We start from the raw sequence: 24,752 nt of genomic DNA on the forward strand, positions 1-24,752 counted from the left end.
GAAGTAGATACAGAGCAGGACCGGACTGACACTTCAAATCAACCCTGGCTCTGATTATTCAAATCAGCCACATATTGCAGGAAGCCTTCGATAGAATAGGGGCATTGCCGCGCCTGCAGCCTTCTGGGACAATGGCCAGCTTGACCATGATAGAGAGGTGGTATGACGTCAGTGTCCTAAATCGTACTATCTACGTTGGTGGCTGCATTTCGTTCAATTGGCAAGTGCAGAGTCACCATATCAGCACTCCTAACAAATAATAAAATGAGTCCAGTGCTTTACTCTTTTACGTCAGAGCATTGGATAATGTACGTTTGCTTGCCCGCTCAACCACCAATCCAGAGCGTGCGCAGCTGGTGAACTGGAAGCAGCACATGCGCACTTGAGTGCTGGCCTCTCATGGCCATCAAGCAGCACATGATGCTGTAAGAAGACAGTCAGTTTGTGCTCCCCCCGCTCCTTAATTTAAAATCTGATGGTAACACATTTCCGAGCGTGCCACAGCATGTTAAATTAACGCAATACTTATTTTATGCTGGTCATGAAATGTCCTGCTGGTTTTGTCCTGTGACCAGGGCTTTAAGTGGGATGAAAAAAACTGGGGTGTCTCTCAAAGGGGCGAGGTCAATGTAATCAAGGGCGTGGCTTAAAAACACGTAAGCTAAAAATCTGTGTTGAGCACAGTGTGCCGCTCGACTTGTATTTTGCTGTCCCTGTCGCGTCCAGATATATGATACAAGTCACATCATACCTACAAGTCAGGACTATTGGCTTTGTCAATGGTTGCTAGTGGCATAGGATAAATAAGCAGCAACTATGGCTTGTATATAATATTGAAAACACTTCCACTTAAAGCCCTGGTGGTGGAACCACGACAATGCTGCTGCTCCTGAGATTCAAAAAGAGAAGGGAAATCCAGAGAGAAAATGACTCTCTTTAAATGATTTCCCTTCCCCTACAACCCTCACTACAAGCACATCGATGTGGCTGCTGTCATTGCAGTCCGAAGAAAAAAAACGGACCGCCTTTGCCAGGGCACAAAACAGAGCCCGATTGAGACCCGTTTCGAGGCCCCCTTAAAAAAACTCGAGACCCGGCCCACTTAAAGCCCTGCCTGTGACTATTCCCAGTGGGACTGGTCGGGCCATTGCTCTGCGGTGCTGCCTTTGATGGTGGGGCCGGAACCCTGCACTCTGACTTGACCTGAGAGAAGGGGCAGAAGCATATGGGGCCTCATTTATGAGAAATTATGCATCGCTGCGTGAAAGCAGCGATGCGTCACTTCTCAGTGCGCACTCCTTGCGACATGATTGATGCGTCATATTTACAGTATGACGCATCATGTCGCAAGGAGTTACAGATACGTCAGTATTTCTGACGTATCTGTATGGCGCAAAAGTCACGCATTGCTGGGGTGTGTCACAAAAGTGACGCAACTCCAGCAATGCGTCCTTTCACATGGGGAAAGCCCCATGTGAAAGGGCATGCGTAAGTCTTATGCCTGCTGTGAGGCAGGCGCAAGATTTTGACGCAACAGCGTCCTAAAAGTGACGCAGTGAAATCTCATCGATTTCACTGCGTCACTATTACGAGGCTTTTTGCGGGGAAACGCCCCCTCTGCATACATTATACCTGACGCAGGTATAATGTAGCGCAGGGGTTTACAAAGTCACGCATCTGCTTAGATGCGTCACTTTGTAAATAGTGCGCAACAGGAGGCATGTTTTACGCCGCCGATGCGTCACAAAAAGTGACGCATCGGAAGCGCAAAACTGACGCAAGGCTTCATAAATGAGGCCCATGGTTTTTCTGCGAGGTGTTTATCAGTGGCTGATAGTTTGAGGGGGGTTCCTAGCTAGGAGGGCCTAGGTAAAAAGATCAGGAGGCAAGTGACCTGTAGGGGAGCTTCCTGTAGTGTTTTACTGCACTTTGGAATTTACCTGGGGCTGTACCATGTCAGATGTACAACTGTAAAATGTTGAACAAGACTTTCAATTTAGGTAACACCACCTTGCATTCTAAAGCTTGCAGTCATTCACCTCTAACGAGAAAAAAACTGACAGTACCAGAATGCACAGTGCTGCAAATTAAGAACATGTTGCATTGTGTTTCAGCTGCCTATCACTGATTTGTTTCATCCGTGATTTGGCACATTGCTCAGTAATAGGCCATTTGTGTGTGCTAATATAACAGTGATTTTAATCCGTCAATTACAAATATTGCTGTAGCAAAGGTAGCTGCAAGGGCACAACACGACCACACTGGAAAAAGGAATGCAAGAATTCATTGTGTTCTAGATTTCCCTCTGCCTGTCCAATCCGCATCATAGTAATTGATTTAGTTTTTTTTAAAACACGGGCCTTTGGAATTTATAAATGTTCGTAGTTTCAAGATTTCTAATGTGGATCGAGGGGTTCTTGTGTGTTGCTTCATACCTGTTTTAAACCTTGGGAAACTTCGTCTTAGCTTACATAGGGTTCGTCTCAGCTGTAAATCAAACCAATAATTTGAATTGTTATGATCTTGACATAAAGCAACAAAAGCAATACCAGACCTCTTTGAATTTGGAAGCTCTGATGTTCCCAAGGCTGTTATTTTTACATGTAATTCTGCATTGTATTTTTCCCCCGCAGCTAAAATGTGATAATTTATCAAACTTGTCAGCTTCTTTTTCAAGCCAGACTTCCATTCATCATTTGAATTTTATGTGTGGTAAATTCATTGGGTGGCATGCTCTTCCTTCATTCCAAGATAAATTACAACCTTTCCTCTAACATTTTGGAGGTTCATATGGCGTCCTATTGGGCGATGTTTTATGCATAAAAATCCTTACTGACTAGACGAGATTTATTTGCATCCAAACCGTGCAGTATTGTCTGGGAAAGAACTACATTTTCATTCCTTATCCTACACTGCCCTCTGCAGGATCAGGTACGAATAAAAAATCCAAAGCACTCGTACTCGAACAATGTTGACTGAAAAAGCGTATTTGAGTTGGTTTAAGTTTATCGCCTTTCATCCAGAAATAAACTCAATATTGTTTTTGTTCTGAAAACATACATTGGGTACTTTTGCATGTTGACTTGGGAGCTGTACCTTTTATGTATGCGAAACAAAGCTATCACACGTTATGTTATGTTTATTTGTAAAGCGCCCTAGCACCTGCGAAGGTATCCTGGCGCTGAGCAGGTGGGCGTGCCTACCCTTGTCTATGATAGGTAGGTTAATGGAAAAGCCAGTTCTTCAGCTTCTTGCTGAAATCAAGAAGAGAGGAAGAGGCTTTCATGTAGGGTTTGTAGCATGCTTTAGGAATGATGTAAGGGAATGCTAATGTGTCTGGGTGGTTGGTGGCAGGAGGTGTAACTGTTCAGGTAGGTGGGGTGTGAGTTATGCAGTACCTTGAATGTATGTGAAGTTTAAATTGAGTACGTTTTATATTGGGAGCCAGTGTATTTCACTGAGGTGTGGGTTGATGTGAGCTCTGTATGTGAGTTTGAGAAGGAGTCTGGCTGCCAAGTTCTGGGTGGATTGACATCTTCCATTGAGTTTCTTGGTGATTCCAGCTTAGAGGGTGCTTCCCGTAGTCCAACCTGCTGGTGACTGGGGCATAGGTGACAGTGTTTCTAGTGTTACTTGGGATTCATTTGACCATCTTCCTCAGCATCTTCAGGGTGTGGAAGCAGGGTGCAGTGACGTTATTGACTTGTGCAGTCAAGTCCAGTGTGCTGTCAATTAATATTCCGAGGCTCCTAGCTTGGGTTCTGGGCGTGGGTCCAAGTTCAGCTGGTCACCAGTTCGAGACCCATGGTGAGGTATTCTTTCCAAAGATCACTATTTCTGAATTGTGTATGTTGAGCTTCAGACAGTTGGTTTTCACCCAGTTGGCGACTTTGGTCATGCAGGCATTGCACTTGTTTCATGTGTTGGTGATCTTGTTCTAGAGGGAGAGTATGAGTTGCACGTCACCTGCATTGGAGATGATATTGATATCATGAGACAGGATCATTTTGGCCAGAGAAATGATGCATGCGTTGAAGATGGTGGGGTTCAGTAGTGAACTTTGTGGCACTCCGCATATGAGTTTGTGTGTTTCCGATGAGGTTGACAGCTTGTGTTCTATCCGTTAAGAAGGTGCAGATTCTGCGGAGAGCAGGCCCTTGAATGCCAGTCTCATCCAGGCGACTGATTGGATGGGGAGTGAGACAATGTTAAATGTTGCAGAGGTCATTCAGAATGAGGGTTGCTTTGTCTCCTCTGTCAAGGATCATTTGGAGGTTGTCTGTGGTGGTGATGAGTGCTGCTTCTGTACTGTGGTGAATGAATGAATGAATGAAACCTAACTTATATCGCGCAACTTTGCCCAACGGGCGTCAAGGCGGGGCTTGAATCCAAACTATGTTGCAGCCAGGAGCTGGTGGTTGCTGAGGTGGTCAGTGAAGGATCGGTAGATGAGTTTATCTAAGACCTTTGCTGGGTATGGTAGGAGGGAGATGGGTCAGTGGATTGTTTTTTAAGCAGGGACATGGTGGTGGCATGTTTACAAGGGTCCAGAAATGTGTCTCAACGGTAGGGTTCTGAGCGGAAGCAATAAGGAGGGGTTGGGTGGGAATAATAATCTTGAGCCATAGGGGGTAACATGGAAGCAGTGGGGGGTGGGGGGCGGTAAGTGCTGAAGCAACACAGGGAAGGGTGAGGGGGTGGATGTGAGAGCATCATGGGGGAGCCAAAAAGAACCAGCGCGGGCCTCACGCTGAAAGTTAAAAGAAAAATTAAGCTGATAGCCGCGCACCCGTGAAAGTGACATGGCCACGCAGCGTGAAAGTGAAAGTAAAATAAAGCTGACGAGGAGGGAGTGGGAAAAGGGAGGGGGTAGGGGAGGGGATTCACATACGTGCTAAAAACCAGATGGCAGCTGTGCACGTTGCGCGCTCTTGTGCGTGTAATAGCAAGCTGGTGGTCGGCAAGGTAGCACTTTTAAACGAGCTACTAAATGTCTCGCCAGAGCACCGCATGTGCTGGCTCAGGCGAGACCTAAACATGCTGATGGCACACTGTACCCTACACTTCTGGAGGATGGTGAATTTACCTGAATGATTGTGGTTCCATGCTCCTGCCACAGCCTTTGGAGACTCACTGTGTGGTCATTTGACACTCCCTGAAAGTGGTACGATAGTGAGTCCTGAGTTCAGGCCCGCCCAGTGTATATGTACCCCACTCATACAAGGAGGCTCAACACAGCCCCTGTGCTGCACCAGTCAATGGAGATATTGAGGTTGGGTGTTAGTGCTTTGCTGATCGATAGGAATCCTTTGGTGAAGGCGTGGTGGGCAAGGATCAAAAGGCACACCCAAGTGGGGGGGTCTTCATGGTTGCAGCAATTTCGACGGTGGTATCGGCAGGCCAGAGGTCAGGGTTTATTCATTGGCTGTAATGGGAAGTTGAGTTGCAACCATAACAGAGTCTGATTGAGGTTCGAAATTGCAGTATATGGAGGTAATTTTGTTACAGAAGAATTCTGAGAGCTTGTTGCAAAGGTCTTGTGAGGGGGTGATATTGCTGGTGGCGGCAGGAGACATAGTGAAATCTTTGATGATGGTGAAGATGGAAATGTAAGACTGGCAAAGCAAACAATGACCACACTTTGCAGAGAAAGATATTCCTGAACATCAGGACCATTGTTTTCAGCTTTTGAGACCCAAATAACCACACTGTTATGTTATAAGAATTAGTAAAGCACAACTTATCACCTACGGAGTGTGCTGGTGCTAGAGCAGGTGTGAAGGACATCTGCAGGGTCTTAGTTGAAGAGTCAAGTCTTCAGCTTCCTGCAGAATTCCAGAACTGAGAATTAGATCCATAGGTGTAGCAGGAGGGTGTTCCATGTTTTGGGTGCGAGGTATGAGAAGGCAAACTCTCCTGTTATGCTTCTGTGGATTTGGGGTGTTTGTGTTCGTGTGAGATAGAGAGAGAGGTACAGCGTAGTTGTCTGGTGGGCTGGTGGAAGTGGAGGCCGTTGTTAAGGTGTGGTGTTTCTAGTGTTTTGCAGTGCCTTCTATGTATGTATGAGGAGTTTGTATTGGCTGCCAGTGGATATCTCTGAGGTGAGGCATAAAGTGGGTGAACTGGGAAAGTTCCAGACAAGTCTGGCAGCAACGTTCTGAATTGTCTGAAGATGGTGGAGGTATAGAGAGCATTGTTGTAGTCCAGTCTGCTAGTGATTAGGGCTTAAGTGACTGTATATCTGGTGTTCTTGGGTATCCATCTGAAGATTCCTGTGAGGATGTGTGGAGTGTGGAAGCAGAAGCAGATGACAGCATTCACCTGTGCATCCATGTTGAGTTTATCATCTAGTATGATACCCAGATTGAGTGTGTGTGGTTCAAAGGTGATGGAGGAGGACCAAAGTCTGATGACTGCCAGGTGGAGTCCCAGAGGGAGGTTTTGTCCCTGAAGATCAGCACTTTGTCTTTTCTGTGTTGAATTTCAGACAGTCAGTTCTTATTCATTCTGCTCGGTGGATCATGCATTTGGTGAAGTTGGGTCTGGCCGTGGAGGATTTATCTGGCATGGAGAGGATGCGTTGGGTGTTATCAAAATAGGAGATTGTGGAGCTGCTGTGGGATCTGATGATGTCCATGGATAAGTAATATAAATGGTGCACAGGGTGGGGCTGACAAATGATTCTTGAGGGACTCTGCAGATCAGGTCCTTGGGCTCCGATGTGTGGGGGTGGGAGTCTGATTCACTGTGTTATCCTTCTGAGGAAGGAGCATATCCATTCAAGGGCAATGCCTTAGATGCCTGTATCGTGTAATCGTTTGATGAGGTTGGAGTGCAACATGGAGTCTATTGCTGCCAAAAGGCCCAGCAGTATGGTGCCATCGGTTTATCCTCTGTACGAATCTTATCTGTGGTGACGATAAGTGCTGTCGCTGTGTTGTGATTGCAGAAGAATACAGATTGGGAGTGGATGAGAAGGTTGTTAGGTGTTAGTTGATTGCTTTTTCTATCACATTTCCTGAGAACGGTGGTAAAGAGATTGGTTAGTTGTTGCTTAGTTTGTGTGGGCAAGCTGATGGTTTTGTTATGGGCTCTATGACTGCAGCATGCTTCCACTCTGGAATAGTTATGAACTCGATGGAGGAGTTAATGATGTGGGTAAGGAATTTGCTGATCACCTGTCCTCCTAGGTTGTAGATATGTTATGGGCATGGGTCTGTGGAGGCCCTAGAGTGCACTGTCTTCAAGATTGAGGTGGCGTCTTCCTCAGTGTGTGTTCGCCAGTTGGTTACGTGTCTGACTGAGTAGTATGTGTAGTGATGGTATCCTCTGGGGTAGTTGGCTTTCTGAAGTTGTATATCATCTCAACCTTGTTGTTGAAGCAATTTGAAAGGTTGTCGCCAAGTTCCTGGGAGGGGGTGATGGAATTGGTAGTGAATTCCTTGATTATGGCAAACATCTCTTTGCTACAGTTGGAACTGGCTTTGATCCTATCCATGATGGCTCTTTTCTCGGTAACTCTCAGGAGGGGGTGATAGTGCCTGAGGGCAAACTTGTAGGTTGATCTGGTGTGGGTTTCTGTTCTCCAGTTTCTTTCCAGCTTTTTGCAGAATCTTTTTGAGTCCATTGGTTGTAGTTGATGATGCCCTTGGCTAGGTTGTTGGTGGTGATCGGTTGGTTTATCACAAGAGTGTAGTGCAAGTCTGTTTCCGTTATTCTGCTCCAGTTTTGGCTGAGTTGGTTCGGTGTTGATGGGAGCTTTGACTTGTGTCATAGAAATATTGAAATGGATAACATAGGGGTTAGTCAGTGTGAGTGAGGAGGTGGATTGGTAGCTGATGCAGTTGTCAGAGGTGAAGATCACATCTAAGGTGTGTTCTGTGATGTGAGTAGGTTCTGTGGTGAGCTGGGAAAGTCCTATGTTGTGTAGACTCTTGAAGAGGTCGGGGGAGCAGTGGTCAGACGGGTCTTCCAGGTACAAGTTGAAGTTGCCAAGAAGAAGGAAGTTCTAGGAGTTAATGGTGTGCTGTCAATGAAGTCTGATATGAGGCTACTGAAGTTGCCTCGCTGACCAGGTGGGCAATAAGTCTGAACCAGTTCCCCTAATATAATTTACTCCTTCACAAGATCGTGAAATTGCTCCTGTGATTGGGAAATAGTTGCGTATAAAACTCAGCACATTGAAAATAGTACCCTTTTTCCTGATCTGATTTACCCTATTCATGACTGATTGCCCTTTTCCCTTTTGGTTAGGGGACTTAGCCACCATTGGTGCAGCAGTTGCAGTGTGCCAATGTCCATAGCCATGAGGGGTCCATTGAATGCTGACAATGGCTATATTTTACTACCCCAACAGTAGTCAAAGGGGTAATTTTTCTTTCTTGTGCCAGGACCCATGAAATCCTTGCTGCGCCGCTGCCCTTTTCACTTCAGTCCCCATCAATAATTCCCCCAAAAATCCTAGTGAAGATATCTACATTCAGTTCTATGTTACATTTTTATATGTAAATCTCTGACTCCCACTGGTCAGCAGTATAGAAAACAAAAATAAACTGTTCTAGTGTGGCCGACACAGCATCAGACGTATCCACAACATTACTGCATTAGCCTTAGGCTTCTGATTAACCACCTGCGTCTGAGCTTCCCTCATCCTTATCTACCCCCCAATTAGTGGTCTGCCGATTACACAGATGTTTATCACCTTCCATGCTCATGACGAGCTCAGCTCGTCATGAGGCATGGTGCTCGTGTGCTACAGACGAGCTGAGCTCATCATGAGCCGTGGAACGCTCACACGTGGGGATAATTCCCCTGCTGTGCTGAACGTTCCACGTGAACGGGTGTCATCATGAGCACACGAGCACTGTGCCTCATGAGCACGGGGGCGCTTTGCGCGCCCCCCGCCCCCCGGCACAGCGGGGGAATTACCCCCGCTGCGAAGGGGTTATCTCAGAAGTGTTAAACAACAGCGTCAGGGGCCATACCATGATCCCATTTTCTGCACTGTGCTGGCACAAAAGGGGTTTGTGTATTTATTTTTCGTGTCTTCAGTTCATACATTAACTTGAAAAGTCTCCAATTTACTCTTTTTTTGACACCAGAACTCTGAGAAACAGAGACAATTTCTGCCACGTGTTTAAGAGCTCTGCTGTCTACAGCCCACACACTAACTTGGAGATATTTCAAGTTAATATATGCAAACAAAATGAAAAGTTAATGCATGGAACCTTTCTGCGCCAGATCAGTGCAGAAAGTGGATCACGAAATTGCCCAATGGGCAGCATCATGAGCAGGGTCGGTGCTAGGCATGGGCAGCGTGGGCAGCTGCCCAGGGCCTCGCACTCAGCCCACCAGCATGGGGCCCGCACTGATGTGTGTCCTCCTGTTGTTTCTCTACCGAAACACTAAAAGAAAGGTGTCTCCTTACAATTAGGGTCCATGGGAGGGGTCCCCTCCCCGGCCTCTCAGGGATAGTTTCTGGAGGCCTAGGGGAGGGAGCCACCTCTTCTTGTCCCAATTGCAAGGAGACCCATTCAGAGACACTGCAGGAGGCTTATTGTCCAGCATTTTATTGCCCCCTCAGTTTTAACTTTTAGCCCACGAGCAATTCTCACACTAATTGCTTGTGGGCTGAAAGATAATACTGTGAGGGTGCTAAAATGCTGGTCAATGGGCTTCCCACGGTGTCTCTGAATGGTCTCCTTGCAAGGGGTCACTTGTGTAAATTAGAGGGGCCTCGCACATTTCCTTTTGGCCCAGGGCCTCGCAAATCCTAGAACCGGCCCTGATCATGAGCCCAATGTTTGCGCTACGCAGATGGATGTCCACGTATTAGTCTGCAGTGCATAGAGTAACTGAAAAAATCTCTGAATGAGTGCATGTGTTGCTGATAGCAGGGCTAGAAACATGATACTGACTTATGTTTGTGAACTCTTCTGTATGCTGAAAAAAGAAAATGGCAGATAATGAGAAGTTCCTATATCCCTTACCACCTTGAACATTTACCTTCTGCTATACTGGAAAATCAAGCCTTACCTGAAACTGTTGTTTCAATTCTAGCATGATCCCTCACGGCCGGCTTTAGGGCCGGTCGCTTTTGGCTAATCTGGTGATTAATGTCCTCCTGGAGAGGGATCGAAGTTTTGTTCATTGGCAGTTTCGACTCATCACAAAGTAGCACAGTGGGTTAATATGCCTGCTGAAAGAATATGTACCATGCAGATTACAGAACTGTATTGTATACAGTTAACTCAGTGGGTTACTGCTTTTGTCACAGAGATCTTTCTACTTACAGTTCAATAATGAATCATATTATAGCACAGTGACCTATGCACTGTCACGAGAAAGCTGCATGCAAACTGCATGGTATAGGCTAGAAAGTTATCTTTTTCCCCAGTCTTACATTACCCTAATGTTGTTAAAAAGGGTAGAAAAACATGGTTATTACTGTAGCCAAACCCAACCAATGGTACTTTTTGAATCCAGAGTTTGTGCTCCTTCAAACCAAACACTTTTAAGATATGCCGCATGTTAGCATGGATGACAGGTGATTCCTACACCTTGTAATCCTGATTTACACACATGTGATTCATTGTCTCTGTATAATGAGTGTGTGTGATGTGTAGTGCTCTGACACCCTACACTGGTATAAGTAGCACTATAAATCAAATGAAATGCATGTGAGAGAGGGGCTATGGAGAGATGAGGGTGGTAGTGAGGAAATTCTTGGAGAAGGAGGTCATTGTTGTAGCTTTAAAACATTGTCGCACCGGGTGCCAGCACCAAAGCCGGCTCTGTGCTCCCTCGCAGACCAACTATTTAGACCTTCCTAGTGTGTTCAGAATTATGGAACTGTTTTCTTTCTACAATTTTACACAGTACTTGGAGCAGTTTATTCGTTAACACAGACTTGTAGATTTCAGGAAAATGATTTACTGGGACTGTGAGTAAATTTTAAATAGGTGTGGTTAATATTTAATAGGTGTGGTCAACATCAGAGAAAGCTGCCAAAAAGACCATGTAAAACTGGTGGAGCTAGGAGATTGCAAAGAGGAACTGACCAACTCACTTTTCAGCTCTGGCGTACAGCAAGAATCCTCCAGTCTTACCTGCATGCGACTAACTACACTTCCATTAAAGATCACCGATCCTTAGGAATGTTACCTCTCTAATTCTCCTTAATGTAACGTTTGGTTCTCTATGGGTCAGTTGTGAGTTTTCTTTTTTTAATTTGCTTTATTTGTTTTGCTGTTTGTGATTGAAATGCATTAGGAAAATCAGGTTTGGTGTACCTTCTCTGTGAGCGCCACAATTTCTCCTGGAGCAATTAAATATTCTTTGTATCCTCAGTGGCCTTTGGAACCCCCTTAACTATTCACTGATGTAAGGCCATACAAATACCAAGAACCTCTTCTTTATGGTTTTATTCTTATGGCAGCAAGAGCTAGCATCCAATGCCACCTCCTGGAAAGCGGTCTACGTTTATAGCCTCAGTTACTAATAGCACTTCAATTGAGTACAATAAATTGAATGTCCAGGCAGCGTTAAGGCTGTATGAAAAATGTAATACTTTCATTCACTGTAGTAATCATCAGTATCGTAAATCGGAAGTTCCTTTGCAGACAGTTATCAATGAGGTGCAAACTTAACATAGAGCACTAATGAACACACCCTTTAGTGTTATTGATCACCCAGAGTACTGGATAAGTAAAGGAATTCCATGTATCCGATGTCACAGTTACATCTCTTAACACCTAATATCAGTCGATGAAATCCAACAGCATTTGTTTTGTATAAAATATACAGAGTCCACAACAGTCCAATTCTTCAACTTGGCGATTTTATGCTTTTATTACATCCAGCAGGGCAGAGACATCAGATGCGCCACAGGGGGTAGAGCCAGCACTGTGGTGGGCAGGCACAGTCCTATTCAGGTCCTAGGTGCAACTCCTCCCTCCCATCTAGATGCAGATCTCCCTATTCACCACTTGACTGCCCCAGCCTGTCTCTTGGAATTGCCCAGCCCTGTCGCACACAAACCCAGCCAAGGAATACACAACCTCGCAGAGGCAGGCTCAAATGGTTAGGCAAGCAAATACCTACTTTCGAAAAGTGGTATTTGCAAACACAGAATATTGAAATAAACTTTCTTAAAAGAGGTATTTTATTATTCTGAGTCCAGGCATACTAAACTCAAATTTCTACCGTGTTCTCAGAGGCTGCTAGGATTATAAAGTGTAATAATTCTAACAGACCATTCTGGCCTATGAAGAACAGGTAGGCTTGCAATAGTGAAAAACGAAAATGGCTGTAATTAACTATTAGGACATGCCACACACATCAGGGCTTGTCCTACCTTATACTTACAATGCACCCTGCCCTTGGGCCTACCATAGGGGTGACTAATATGAAGAAAGGGAAGGTTTAGGGACTGGCAAGAGGGTGCACTTGCCCAGTCAGCATGGCAGTACCAGACTGCACACAGGCTCTGCAATGGCAGACCTTAGACACATTTTACAAGGCCGCTTCTGTGGGTGGCACAACCAGTGCTGCAAGCCCACTAGCAGCATTTGGATTTAAACGCCCCGGGCACACTCAGTGCACTGTACGAGGGTCTGACAAGTAAACCAAATATCCAATCATGGAACCACTAATCAATACATACATTAATTTACAGTAGGGAGAACATATGCACTTTAGCACTGATCAGCAGTGGTAAAGTGCCCAGAGTCATAAAATAGTCAACAACAGGTCAGACAAAAGAGGAGGAAGGCAAAAAGTTCAGGATGACCCTGCAAAAAGGGCCAAGTCCAATAGAAACCCCCTTCCAGCCAAAACGCAGGGTAGACCAATCGCTACATAGAGGGGCTTCCCTGCTTAGAGCGACAGAACATGGACCTGGCCCGCAACAGCAGGGACATATTCCAGTTCTATGCCACTCTGAACCCATTTCAATTCCTCTGTCCATACTCTCAGGGTCCACCAAGCTAATCCATGGGGAATCCTATTCTTCACCTGTGGACACCACCTGTGCAGCATCTAACCTTAACTTGCTCACAGGTGTGTCCCAACAGACAGACTGCAAGTCACAGTGGCCACTGACAGTAGTCAGGGATGAGACCCAGGCCTTATGCCTCTCAGGGCTCTCAAACCCCTGTGGCATCCAAGAGCGGGGGGCAGTAGCCCCAGGTGTTGACACCCTTTGTCCACTCTCCCTCTTGTCAGGTCAGGTATGAAATCCTGGCACTGACCCACCAGCCCCAGGTCTAAACCTGGTGGCTGGACCAGAGACTGGGGTAAGTTCTCCCACACCCAGTCCTCCTCCTTGGGGCTTTGTACCCTCCCACCTGGAGTGGTACCCCCTTCTAGAATTGTCAGGGCACCTGTGGCAGGTGTCCTGCACAATTCGCCCACCAGTTCAGGGGTTCTATCCTGCAACTGGGCAACCAGGTCAGGGGGGACACCCTGGACCTGGCCCCCCAACTTAGGTTCTGAACCCTCTAATTGAACCGGGGTCAGAGGCGAGGACTCCCTCCCTCTGCACCCCCTTCCAGAGTGTTGAACCCACCCACCTGGAGTGGTACGCCTAGTAGCTACATCGGTCAGGACACTGATTACAGTTGCCCCTTCCTCCAGGTCAGACAACACCTGAACCTGGCTCTCCAACCTAGGCTCTAAACCCTCAGGCTGCACCAGGGTCAAAGGCGAGGACTCCCTCCCTCTGCACCCCCTTCCAGATGGCTGTACCCTCCCACCTGGAGTGGTACACCAAGAAGAAAGACTGGTAGGGATACTGATTACAGATGTCCCTCCCTCCAGGTCAGGTAACCACTGTACATGGCTTCCCAATTCAGGGACCAAACCCTGCAGTTGAACAATAGCCTGGCGCACCAGGACTTCATTGGGAGCACACCTGCCCCCCGAGGGTAACACATAACTCCTGTGTTGTGTGATAGTCTGCCTGGCGCAGATCTCCCATCCCCTGTCCATCTGACAGTGCTCGAAGATCCCCAGGACAGAAGTGGTGTCACCATGGTCATTCACTGGTGACGCAGCCCTTCTGGCTGGCCTGTGACCCACTGGTTCTTCCACTGGGGACTCTTTCCTCCTTTCACCCCTCCATCTGGACTTCTGCACCCTCCCAACTGGAGCAGCACTGCCAGACACCAGAACTACTAGAGCTCTGCTTACAGAGGCTCCACGTTCTCTAGACACTGGAAGATCCTCCTCAAATGGCCAGCAAGTACAGCCTAGGCCCCCGACCTGATGTTCCCATAAGAACCCATCCAGGCCCTGAGACTGGGTTTCGGGTACCTTGGGACAGAACCCACACTCACTCCTCCTCCTCCGAGACAGGACGTGAGCCCCTAAACCCCTCCCACTACACTGGGACCTAACTGGGCTACACTGAACCTGTTCCACCACACAGGACTGGAAGATACCTGAGCCACTCGTGTAGGACTCACTCCTCAATGCTTCTTCAGACCCTCTGGAATCCACCAAAAGGTCTGCCTCCAATGTGAGTTCCCTGGGGTCAGAGAACTCACTATCCAACAGGTGTTGGCATAGCTCTGGAAAACAGGGACTTACAATATGCTCTCCCACAATTGGATCACACAGCCCCCTACAAGGGTTAACCAAACTATCCTTCACCTCACCATCTAGTACCTCACACAAGTACTCCACACCATTCTCCTGAGATTGGCAAGACAGTATCTGACTGTCTCTGTCACACAATCCATACTCTTCTGGGCGGTTTCCACACTCACATACCAGGACTTTAAATTTGGGGGAACCCTCTCCCTGCACCTCTCATCTAGAGTCAGTAGAGTGTCCCTCCCACTACTAGGACCATGAACCCCTACACCAGTTACCCTTTCCCTTCAGGGACACTGCGCACTACTGGAGCTACCTCACGTCCTTGAACCTCCTGGTGTATGTTAACCCCCTCAAAGTCAGGTGCCTCATCTCTGGGTGTGAGTACTACTCCCTCAGCACTAGAGAATTCAATTTGGCTGCTTCCATCTGAGCTGGACTCCACCGCCAACTCAGCAAAGCTAAACCTCTGAGCTATACACATTTCTTGTTGCTGGGCTGAGACACTCTTGGCCTCAAGACCCTCGAGCTCTAAATCAAGCTTCCTCATTATCAACTCATGCTCCATTTGTATTCTCTTTTCCTCCAGGGCCAATTTCCTATTCTCTAACTCCAGTTGTACACTCAACTGGAGCTTGACCATCTCCATTTCATGCATCCTGTTTTCTCTCCTGTCTGCCAACTCTTCTGGGGACAGGCCTCGGGCAGAAACACTGCTACCCATTGGGGAGGTTGCACACTTCCCTTCTGGACCCAGTGGTCCCTTCAGCTGCTGTTCTGAATCCTCAAATTCAATCTCATTTCCAGGGGCATTCCTTGCCTCGACCCAGGCCCGTGGTGCCTTTTGGAACTGCTCCCATCTGGAGAGTCCGGTCACAGAAATTTTAAACTTTTTGCAGAAGCTCCTGAGCTGTTTCTTTGTGTAGCTTTCTATTTTCTCTCCCTACCAATCACAGTCAACAGATGCAAAGGATGCTGCCTCTTCCATGATGGTTGAATCAGGCATGATTTACAAAAATTGAGATCTCTTGCAAAAACAAGTATCAGAAGTACGTGGCTGCGTTATGGTCTGCCCTCACTAAGTAGTGTTCACCAATCACTGTACATGAGTCACAAATGCAAATTTGGAATCCTTTCCGCTTGACTTCCAACGTTAGAATTGGGGGTCTCTGGTTGGCACAGGTAGGTACTTGTGACAAGCAGTGACCCTCTCAAATAGTCAGGGCAAGGGAATTACTCTCTTAAAATAACCCCTGCTCACCCGCTAGTCGGCGTGGCGTGAGCAGTCAAGGCTAAGCAGTTGTGACCACATACAGTAACCCAGTGACATACTACAAATGGACACCACACAGGTTTTATATAAAAAATAAGTATACTCTATATAGAGTTATCACAAGACCAATAAACGACAAAAAGAATCCACAGTACTATTAAGTTTCAAGAGTTCAGGTTAAAAAAAGGCTTAATTCAAGGTTCTGTGCGAGTCGTTAGCCTTGTCCGGCTACAGCGTTGCTGAAAAGAACACAGAGTCTAACAAATCCAGCGGAACGCGGCGGTTCGGGCCCACTCAAATGGCGACTGACTCAGTCACAGTACCTTTTCCTCGAGGCGGCGGGCACGGATGTGCGAGCCGGTTCCGGGGTTTGTCGCGGTGTAGAAAAAGAAAGCGTTGCAGGTCACGGTGTCCTTCCAGTCACGGTGCAGGCTATGGCTCGTTGACGGCGTCAAGACAAAGTCGGTGAGCTCAGAGCTTGCGTTCGAGGCAGAAGTTGCTCGTTGCGGTGCTTCCAGCTTTACGGTGTGGCGACAGAGCCAGAGTTCGGGAGCTGGCATCGATCAGTCCGGACAGTGGTGCGAGTCGGGTGGTGCATCACAAAGCGTGCGAGGCGGTGCCCAACTCCAGTGCGATCACAGGACTTGAAGTCAGCAGCAGTGACCACGTCGGTCAGACCAGTTCGATTTGGTGTAGCGAGGCATTGCACGTCGCGGTGTCCTTCCAGTTGTGGTGCAGGCTACGGCTCGATGACGGCGTCAGGACGGAGTCGGTGAGCGCAGAGCTTGCGTTGTTCGAGGCGGACTTTGCTTGGTGCGGTGCCTACAGGACACCGGGCCAGTCGTGAGAGTCGGTCACAGCTCCCTGCCTCTGTAGCCACTTGTTTCCAGCAGCAATTCACAAAGGCTGGTGAAGTCCACTGGGTCTGGGGGCAAGCTCTCTTCCAAGCCCTTGGAGATCTTTGCACAAGTTGAAAAGAAAAGTCCACAAAGTCTTTCTCCTCCCTTTGGCAGCAAAGCAACCACTGCAGGCCAATCCCACAAGCAGCACTTCAGCTCCTCAGTTTCTTAAGGTTCCTTCTCCTCAGCAGAGGTTTCGTCTTGTCAGTTCCAGGAGTGATCTTATTTCTTGGGATCAGGGTCCCAATATTTATACCCCAAAATCCTTTGTTCTCTGAGGGGAGAGGGGCTTGTGCCCAGTCAAAACCAGTTCTGAAGCACTATGTTTACCAGACTTCTCCTTTCCTTTCACAGCGCAGGGCAGGCACATCAGACGCCCCACAGGAGGTGGAGCCAGCACTGTGGGGGGCGGGCACAGTCCTATTCAGGTCCCAGGTGCAACTCCTCCCACCCATCTAGATGCAGATCTAGATGCAGATCTCCCCATTCACCACCGGGCTGCCTCAGCATGTCTCTTGGAATTCCCCAGCCCTGTCACACACAAACCCAGACAAGGAATACACAACCTCGCAGAGGCAGGCTCAAATGGTTAGGTAAGCAAATTCCTACTTTCTAAAAGTGGTATTTGCAAACACAGAATATTAAAATAAACTTTCCTAAAAGATGTATTTTATTATTCTGAGTCCACAGATACTAAACTCGAAATTTTACCATGTTCTCGGAATCTGCTAGGATTATAAAGTGTAATAATTCTAACAGCCCATTCTGGCCTATGGAGAACAGGTAGCCTTGCAATAGTGAGAAACGAAAATGGCTGTAATTCACTATTAGGACATGCCACACACATCAGGGCTTGTCCTACCTTATACTTACAATGCACCCTGCCCTTGGGCCTACCATAGGGGTGACTAATATGAAGAAAGGGAAGGTTTAGGGACTGGCAAGTGGCTCACTTGCTCAGTCAGCATGGCAGTACCAGACTGCACGCAGGCTCTGCAATGGCAGACCTTAGACACATTTTACAAGGCCGCTTCTGCCAGTGCTGCAAGCCCACTAGCAGCATTTGGATTTACACGCCCTGGGCACAGTCAGTGCACTGTACTAGGGTCTGACAAGTTAACCAAATATCCAATCATGGAACCACTAATCAATACATACATTAATTTACAGTAGGGAGAGCATATGCACTTTAGCACTGATCAGCAGTGGTAAAGTGCCCAGAGTCATAAAATAGCCAACAACAGGTCAGACAAAATAGAGGAGGAAGGCAAACAGTTCAGGGATGACCCTGCAAAAGTATGTACACATTTCAGCAGTCCTGTAAACATCTATCAGTACCTGCTTACCAGAATTTTCCTGGGATTCCACAGGAATCACAAAAAAGTGTGTAATATGCACCAAGCATATAAAGCATCGTATGCGAGGAAACGTCCAATACGCTTTGTGTCTCAGAGCAGCATGCTGGTAACTGTTCACAAATGTGCAGCTAAGATTTGAGTGCCATAGGCCATGAAACACTGAAAAAAATTCAAATATGCACATAAATCCAAAAATGTTATAATTATAACGAGATAGTATACATTAGTTTGAATTTATATTGTGCCGTATATTTGCCTTCCATGTGTGGATTTCGGTAAACCATTCATGTGTTACTAATGATTTTTCTAATTGCAATTTTTCTAGTTTCTTGGCAGTACCGAAGTGGAGCAGCCGAAAGGAACAGAAGTTGTAAAAGATGCTGTTAGAAAACTCAAGGTACTCAACTATACATTATATCGTAGCCACATCATGCCTTCTCGCTTTACTTTCACTTATAAAGAACTCAATTAGGACAAGTACAGGAATAGAATTGTATTTCAAACCAATGTGAAAAGAAACTTTCGTAAAGACAGGCTGCACAGGATTATTTTTCACCCATTTTATGGTCTGGCTTGACAAATTACGTGAGCACCAATATATAGGGACTTTGGATCCAGCCACATGTTTGGAGCCAGGAGTATGTTTTCATTGGGCAGAGGTTGTTTGCTTCCACCAAAAAAGCACTAACACTACACACAGCTGTCATCATTTTGTTTATTTATCTACCTGCAGATCTTGAATCTTCAGGGGCAAAGGGGGCATTGTAATGCTATTAAGGGATCATAGATAACTAGATAATTGATGGTGTTTTTCTCTGGCAGCAGCACATATGGGTGAAGATCAGACATTAACCTACATAGATTTATAGGTCTGACTTGACAGTGCAACTTGTCACCTAACCTTTTAATCTACACTAATATTACTCTACAGTTCTTTGCTTCCAGACAAATACATATCCATGGCAATGCTATGTACTGGTAATGCTTCACATTACCATACAACATTCCTTCAATACCGGACAAGCTGGCAATGCTTGTCCAACAATGTTTTCCTGTGTGCCAGAGCATCAGACATTGCTTGGAATGGAACACAGGCATTGAGTGTTTTCTCGTCTATGTGTGTACATCAATATATCTTTGCACCTCAATGCAGAGTCAGCAAAAACAAGGTGTGTGTTTGATGGCTGGAACTGACCCAGCATTCCCAGGTTCTTGATTGTCTCTCTTTAATGTGCATGACAGTGGATTACAATGTCTAAGTGTGCTTCTATTTGTGAACTGTGGCTCTAGGAGAAGGTGCCCGACTTCATCAATTTACCATTTAGTATCTTTGTCAATAAATCAGAGTAGGCGGAGCTGTTCTCTCAATGCCCTATTCACAAAGGTATTTTTGATTGGAAACAGAGGTTTACAGCAAAAACACGAAATGTATGTGCACATGAACTCATGGGATTGCTGCAGGTATAAATGCATTTACGATTGTTTTCTGTCAGAAATGGGGTTATTAATTTCATCAGTCCTTGTAGAATGTTATAAAGACTAAAATCCAGACGAGGTAAATGAAAGAGAAGTTTATGCTTATTCCATGAACAGGACCCACGACCACCAGCCACAACAGCAGAGCAATTAATGGATAAAAGTTCCATAACTCCAGAACACTTACCCAACCACATTCTAAATATGACATGTACAGCTTTAAAGTTACACATTTACATTTTACATTACGACACATTACACCCCCCTTTTTTTAAATAAACAGAAGAAATATCAATAGTACACATAATCTCTTGAGTAAACAGGAGCTGATCTTACCCTATAACTACTTCTAAGCAAGTTATGCCCATCACCTCCAGAAGCAGTATTATCATTGCTAGAACATGTACCACGATTTATGGCTGTGGGATTATCACCTCTGTCAAGGTTCGTACAGCAAGAAGTTACACCACTTATTTGCCGATTCTCATTACCAGCTGATTGAGTCAACCAATCAAGAATAAACCAATCATTCCTTTCCTTCTCTCTTGTACTGCCAAGCTTTCGTATAATTATTTTAGCTTGTTCTTCGGTCACTTTGATCAAGGTATTTCTATCCCACCATCCTTTCTTTTGTAATAAAACAGCCATCCTAGTTATTTTCAAAACTTTCACTGGTTCTGAGAACTTTGATTGTCCTTTACTGACTTTTATAGGGTTTTTGATTAAAACTTAATCACCAATACTCAAAATACCTTCTTTCATATGAATTTGTTTATCATAATTACGTTTGTACAAGTCTTGTTTCTCTTTGACATATTCCCGTACACTCTTTCAGTCAAGAGTGTGAGATAGCTCAACTTTATCTAGCAACCACGTGGACTAAGCCTGTATACCTGTCTCTTCTCCAAACATGTGATCCATCAATCTTTGAAATACGCTGGCAGCAGATGGCAGACCAAATGGCATACGCTTGTACATTTATACACCAAACGGTGTCACAAATGTTGTTAGAGGTTGGGAATCGTCAGATAAGGGAATTTGATGGTACGCGAACGTAAGTCTATAGCAGAAAAATATTTACTTCCTCCTAATCTGGCCAGCATTTCATGAATTCCAAGGAGGGGATGAAAACTCTCAAATCCGCACACAAGCGTATATCGCCAGAACTTTTGCGTGCAACAACAGCAGCCAAAACCCACTCTGAAGACTCTACTTGCTTAATTATACCTTGAGAACACAAATTATCTGATAACATTTTAAGATCCTCCCTGGCAGAGAGAGGAACAGTTCTTCCTTTCCGTATGACAGGAGTGACATTGCTCTTCAATTTAATAGTATGTTGAAATCCTTTATTAACTCCAATCTGTTTAGAAAATACATCAGTAAATTCAGAACGTACGTTTTGTATAATCCCTTCATGCCTATTAGTATCTTGAACAGATAAAACTGGCATATCACCCAGTATAACTGGTTCAGAGTGCCCAGGTCTGAGTATAATCCCCAGTTTAGCTTGATCTTGCCAACCAAGAATGTCACACCCATTAACTGCAACATATATTTTGGTAAAAAGATCTCTTCCTTTGAATACAATATTGTCATCAAAATAACCCTTCATGATTACATCATACTCACCGAATGCTTTAGGATTTACAGTTGAAGGCTTCAATAATTTATTGGACCAAAACTTGCTGAATGTGTTTTCTGCCAAGATGGTAATGGGAGACCCTGAATCAGCCTTTATACCAATATTAATCATACCAATTTGTACTTCACAAATTGGCCCTTTGCATCTTTTTTCAGAATCACTTAATGAATTAACCTCTACACATAATGAAACATTGCTAATCGCCTCGCTCATAGTGTCATTCTCGACATCAAGTTGACTAACTTTAAAGTTATCCTTGTTAAAGTTACATACAGTGTAAAAATGCCCAATTTGTTTACAATTGTTGCACCTTTTACCTTGAGCAAGACAATTAGGATAATTGCCCATATTACATTTTGATCAGCACCTGTAACATCCTCCACTTATTTGCTTTTCACTTGTCTTCTTTGGTTTGTTCTTATGTGAGATAAAATTAACATCAGAATCACAAACATTAAATAATGCAGCTATTTGTACTACTTTCGTATTATCTGACGAAATTGCCATAGAAGATTCTGTTAACATTTTAGATGAGACAACAGAACTCTCAATACTCCTAGCTATATCCATAATTTCTTCAAGAGATGGATTTTTGCATATTAAAATACGTTCTTGAATCTTCATATTTGAACAATTAAACACTAATTGATCACATAAAGCAGTGTCTAAATAATTTCCTAATACACATTTTGAAGCTAAAACACGCAAAACTGCTGACGTCTGTTTGCATTTAAAAAACGTATGTCTCTTGACCATACCCGATGGTTCATCGACGTACTGTTTTACCCATACGTGCTTCCTTGAAAACATTCCAAGTTTCATCACCAGTAGGTGCAGGAAAAACTGGTAAATGATCAAAAATGTCTTGTCCTGCGCTGCCTAAATGATTAAATAACAAAACTCTTTTTCTTGAATGTGTACATTTGCTAGCAACTATAGCTTCAAGATAGTTTTCAAACACTCTAAACCATTTATGCCACAGTGTTGATGGTTTGCACGACAGTATTCGCGGAAGCCATGATCAACAGTCAATGTGTGCCTGTCACAGAATGTACCAACAAGCATATATCAATAAATGAAAGTAAATACAATATTACTTGTGAATGTTGAAATGAAGAGGAGCTGTGAACTGGTCCAGTAATAATTCCACAATGACCAAGTTACAGTTGAAAACAATCAAGATTGACTGCTCTGGTGCTCGGTTCAGAATAGAATGACGTATCAACACAAACGATAATTAAATCCTTCCCAATGAATAAAGAAGGCCGCCAAGAAACGTGCTTGACATGCTTTCTAAAGAAAGTTGAAGTAGTTGTGGCAACGTTCAGCAATGTAGTGACATACAAACTCTCCATCAAACTTGCATCTGATGAAAGCATAGAATGCATAGAATGAAGATCACCAAACATTCGAGTGCAGCAGCCAGCCAACAAAGAACATATTCTCGAGCGCTGTCAGATATACGGTAAGCGCGAAAATTATGTTTAACCCCTTGCGTGCGTTCGTTGGCCGATTTCCCCGATAGGCTCTGCGCATTGGAATGATATACACTATAGTTTTTACAAAGGACTGAGGTCAGTATGTCTCTATCGAGTACATTAAACTTAATTAATTGTGTCTGCCAGCTAACTCAGAGGTCACTAGAAACTTCTCGAATGAACAAGAAGGGATTAGTTTCTGGTCAACCGCATAAACATGACACCTTTGTTTCCCTTAGAATCGGAACAATCTCAGAATCGTGGAAACAATAGATAACCGTTTCACTCAGTCAATCGTGAATGCTTCATTTCTACTGAGTTTAGACAGAAATATGTAGACGGGCGTTTCAATAAAAAAGGTTTATTGAACAGTCTAATTTCTCATGCAAGAGATATGAACTACTACAATCGTAAGACAGAATGCGAAGTATAATACGTACAGCGTTAGCAGTAAGATAAAATAATACTGGAATAGCATGGCTTGTAGCTATGACATATATTCCTAAAAATACATACATAAATAACACAGGCTAAAATACTCATCTGGTGCTTCTAAAAGAATCCTACCCCAGTTTACATAACCTAAGTGTAGTACAAAGGAAGACGTAGGTGCTGTTTAGCTATATTTCTGTTTAGCTATAGTTGCCAAGATTTGCCAAAAGTCCCTCTCGGTTCTAGTCCGCTCCATACCTTAGAAAGAGTGAGGTTGGAATCTCTTTCCGGGTCTCGATCTCTAACACTCCGCAAGAGAAGTCAGAAACACTGGAGGTGAATTCTCTGCGAGGAGGATGACAGCGTCTGATCAGTGCGTCAGTTGGGGACTTGACTTCCTTCCAAACTCTCCGCGGCAAGCCGCGTCGTACAAGCAGGCAGCCAAACCGTGGACCGTACCGTGGTTTGCCATGTCAAGTGAAGGTATATTTATACCTTGAAGGTGTTTAGTAATGCCATTATAGACATAAAAGTCGGGCATAAGAACGTCATGAATGAACCCCTAAGGAACAGATGTTCATGCAAAATAAATGAGTTCTGGGAGAAATCAATATCCAAGCAAGGGGAAGTCCTACAGGCTTAAGAGTCTGGTTTTCCAAGAACTCGTTGTGACGTAGATGAACGGATGAAGGTGGCCATGCCTGTATTTGATTAGCATGGATAATGCCTAAATAAGGGCTGGATTTCTATGCCTAAATAAGGGCAATGTGAATTGTACCTATATAAGGGCATAAATCTGGAAATATATATACGGAATCTAAATCGATTCACAACACACACTCCACTTTCGTATGAACGACGTTACTAAATCCTAAACATGATAAACATATCTCAAAAGAGTGTATCGCATGATTTTCTAAAAACATGTTGTTAGATCTGGGGGTCTCTGGTTAGCAGAGGTAGGTACCAATGTCCAAATAGGGACCCTTGCTTCTAGTCAGGGTAAGGGGGATAGACTCTCTAGATAACTCCTGCTCACCCCCTTGGTGGCTTGGCACGAGCAGACAGGCTTATCAAAGGCAATGTGTAAAGTATTTGTACCAACACTCACAGTGACACAGTGAAAACACCACAAATGGACTCCACACCAGTTTAGAAAAATAGACGTATTTAATCTAAATTAAACAAGACCAAAATGACAAAAATCTGACATACACAGTTGAAGGATATGATTTTAAAAGAGTTCTTAACGCCTTAACCCGCCGCAGTGCGGGTGTTCTAAAGGGTGGGCGGGGCTGCGTCGGTCGTTGGCCGACGGCAGCACTGGCGAGGTATAGCCCCCGTCGGCCAACGGCCAATTGCAGCACGGAAGGGGCTAAGGTTACGTTAAAATAATCCACAGTTGCGTCACGTTTTAGCCAAAAGGACCTTTAGATGCGACAGTTCCAATTGAAAGCTGCAGCTTTGAAAAACAAGCGATGCGTCACTCCTGAGACCCTGGGAAGGCGATGCGATAGCCCCGCTGGACGCAGCGGGCGTGTTGCGACGAATCCGGTCTGTATGGGGAGGGAGGCGATACCTTGTATAGATTCCGGT

At 45.0% G+C, this 24,752-nt stretch overlaps 1 protein-coding gene across 5 annotated transcripts in view; it reads left to right on the forward strand.

Moving 5' to 3' along the window:
* The window catches only part of GULP1 (GULP PTB domain containing engulfment adaptor 1), a 1,926,496-nt gene that overhangs the window by 1,322,870 nt on the left and 578,874 nt on the right, over nucleotides 1-24,752 (forward strand). For all 5 annotated transcript variants that reach the window (XM_078683687.1, XM_078683689.1, XM_078683690.1 and 2 more), the window contains one exon: nucleotides 18,451-18,522. In XM_078683687.1, the coding sequence (XP_078539813.1) occupies nucleotides 18,451-18,522 (72 nt within the window). The remainder of the gene's footprint in view (nucleotides 1-18,450; nucleotides 18,523-24,752) is intronic.

The sequence above is a fragment of the Lissotriton helveticus genome, chromosome 3_1, assembly GCF_964261635.1.
Source record: "Lissotriton helveticus chromosome 3_1, aLisHel1.1, whole genome shotgun sequence".
Classification (NCBI taxonomy): domain Eukaryota; kingdom Metazoa; phylum Chordata; class Amphibia; order Caudata; family Salamandridae; genus Lissotriton; species Lissotriton helveticus.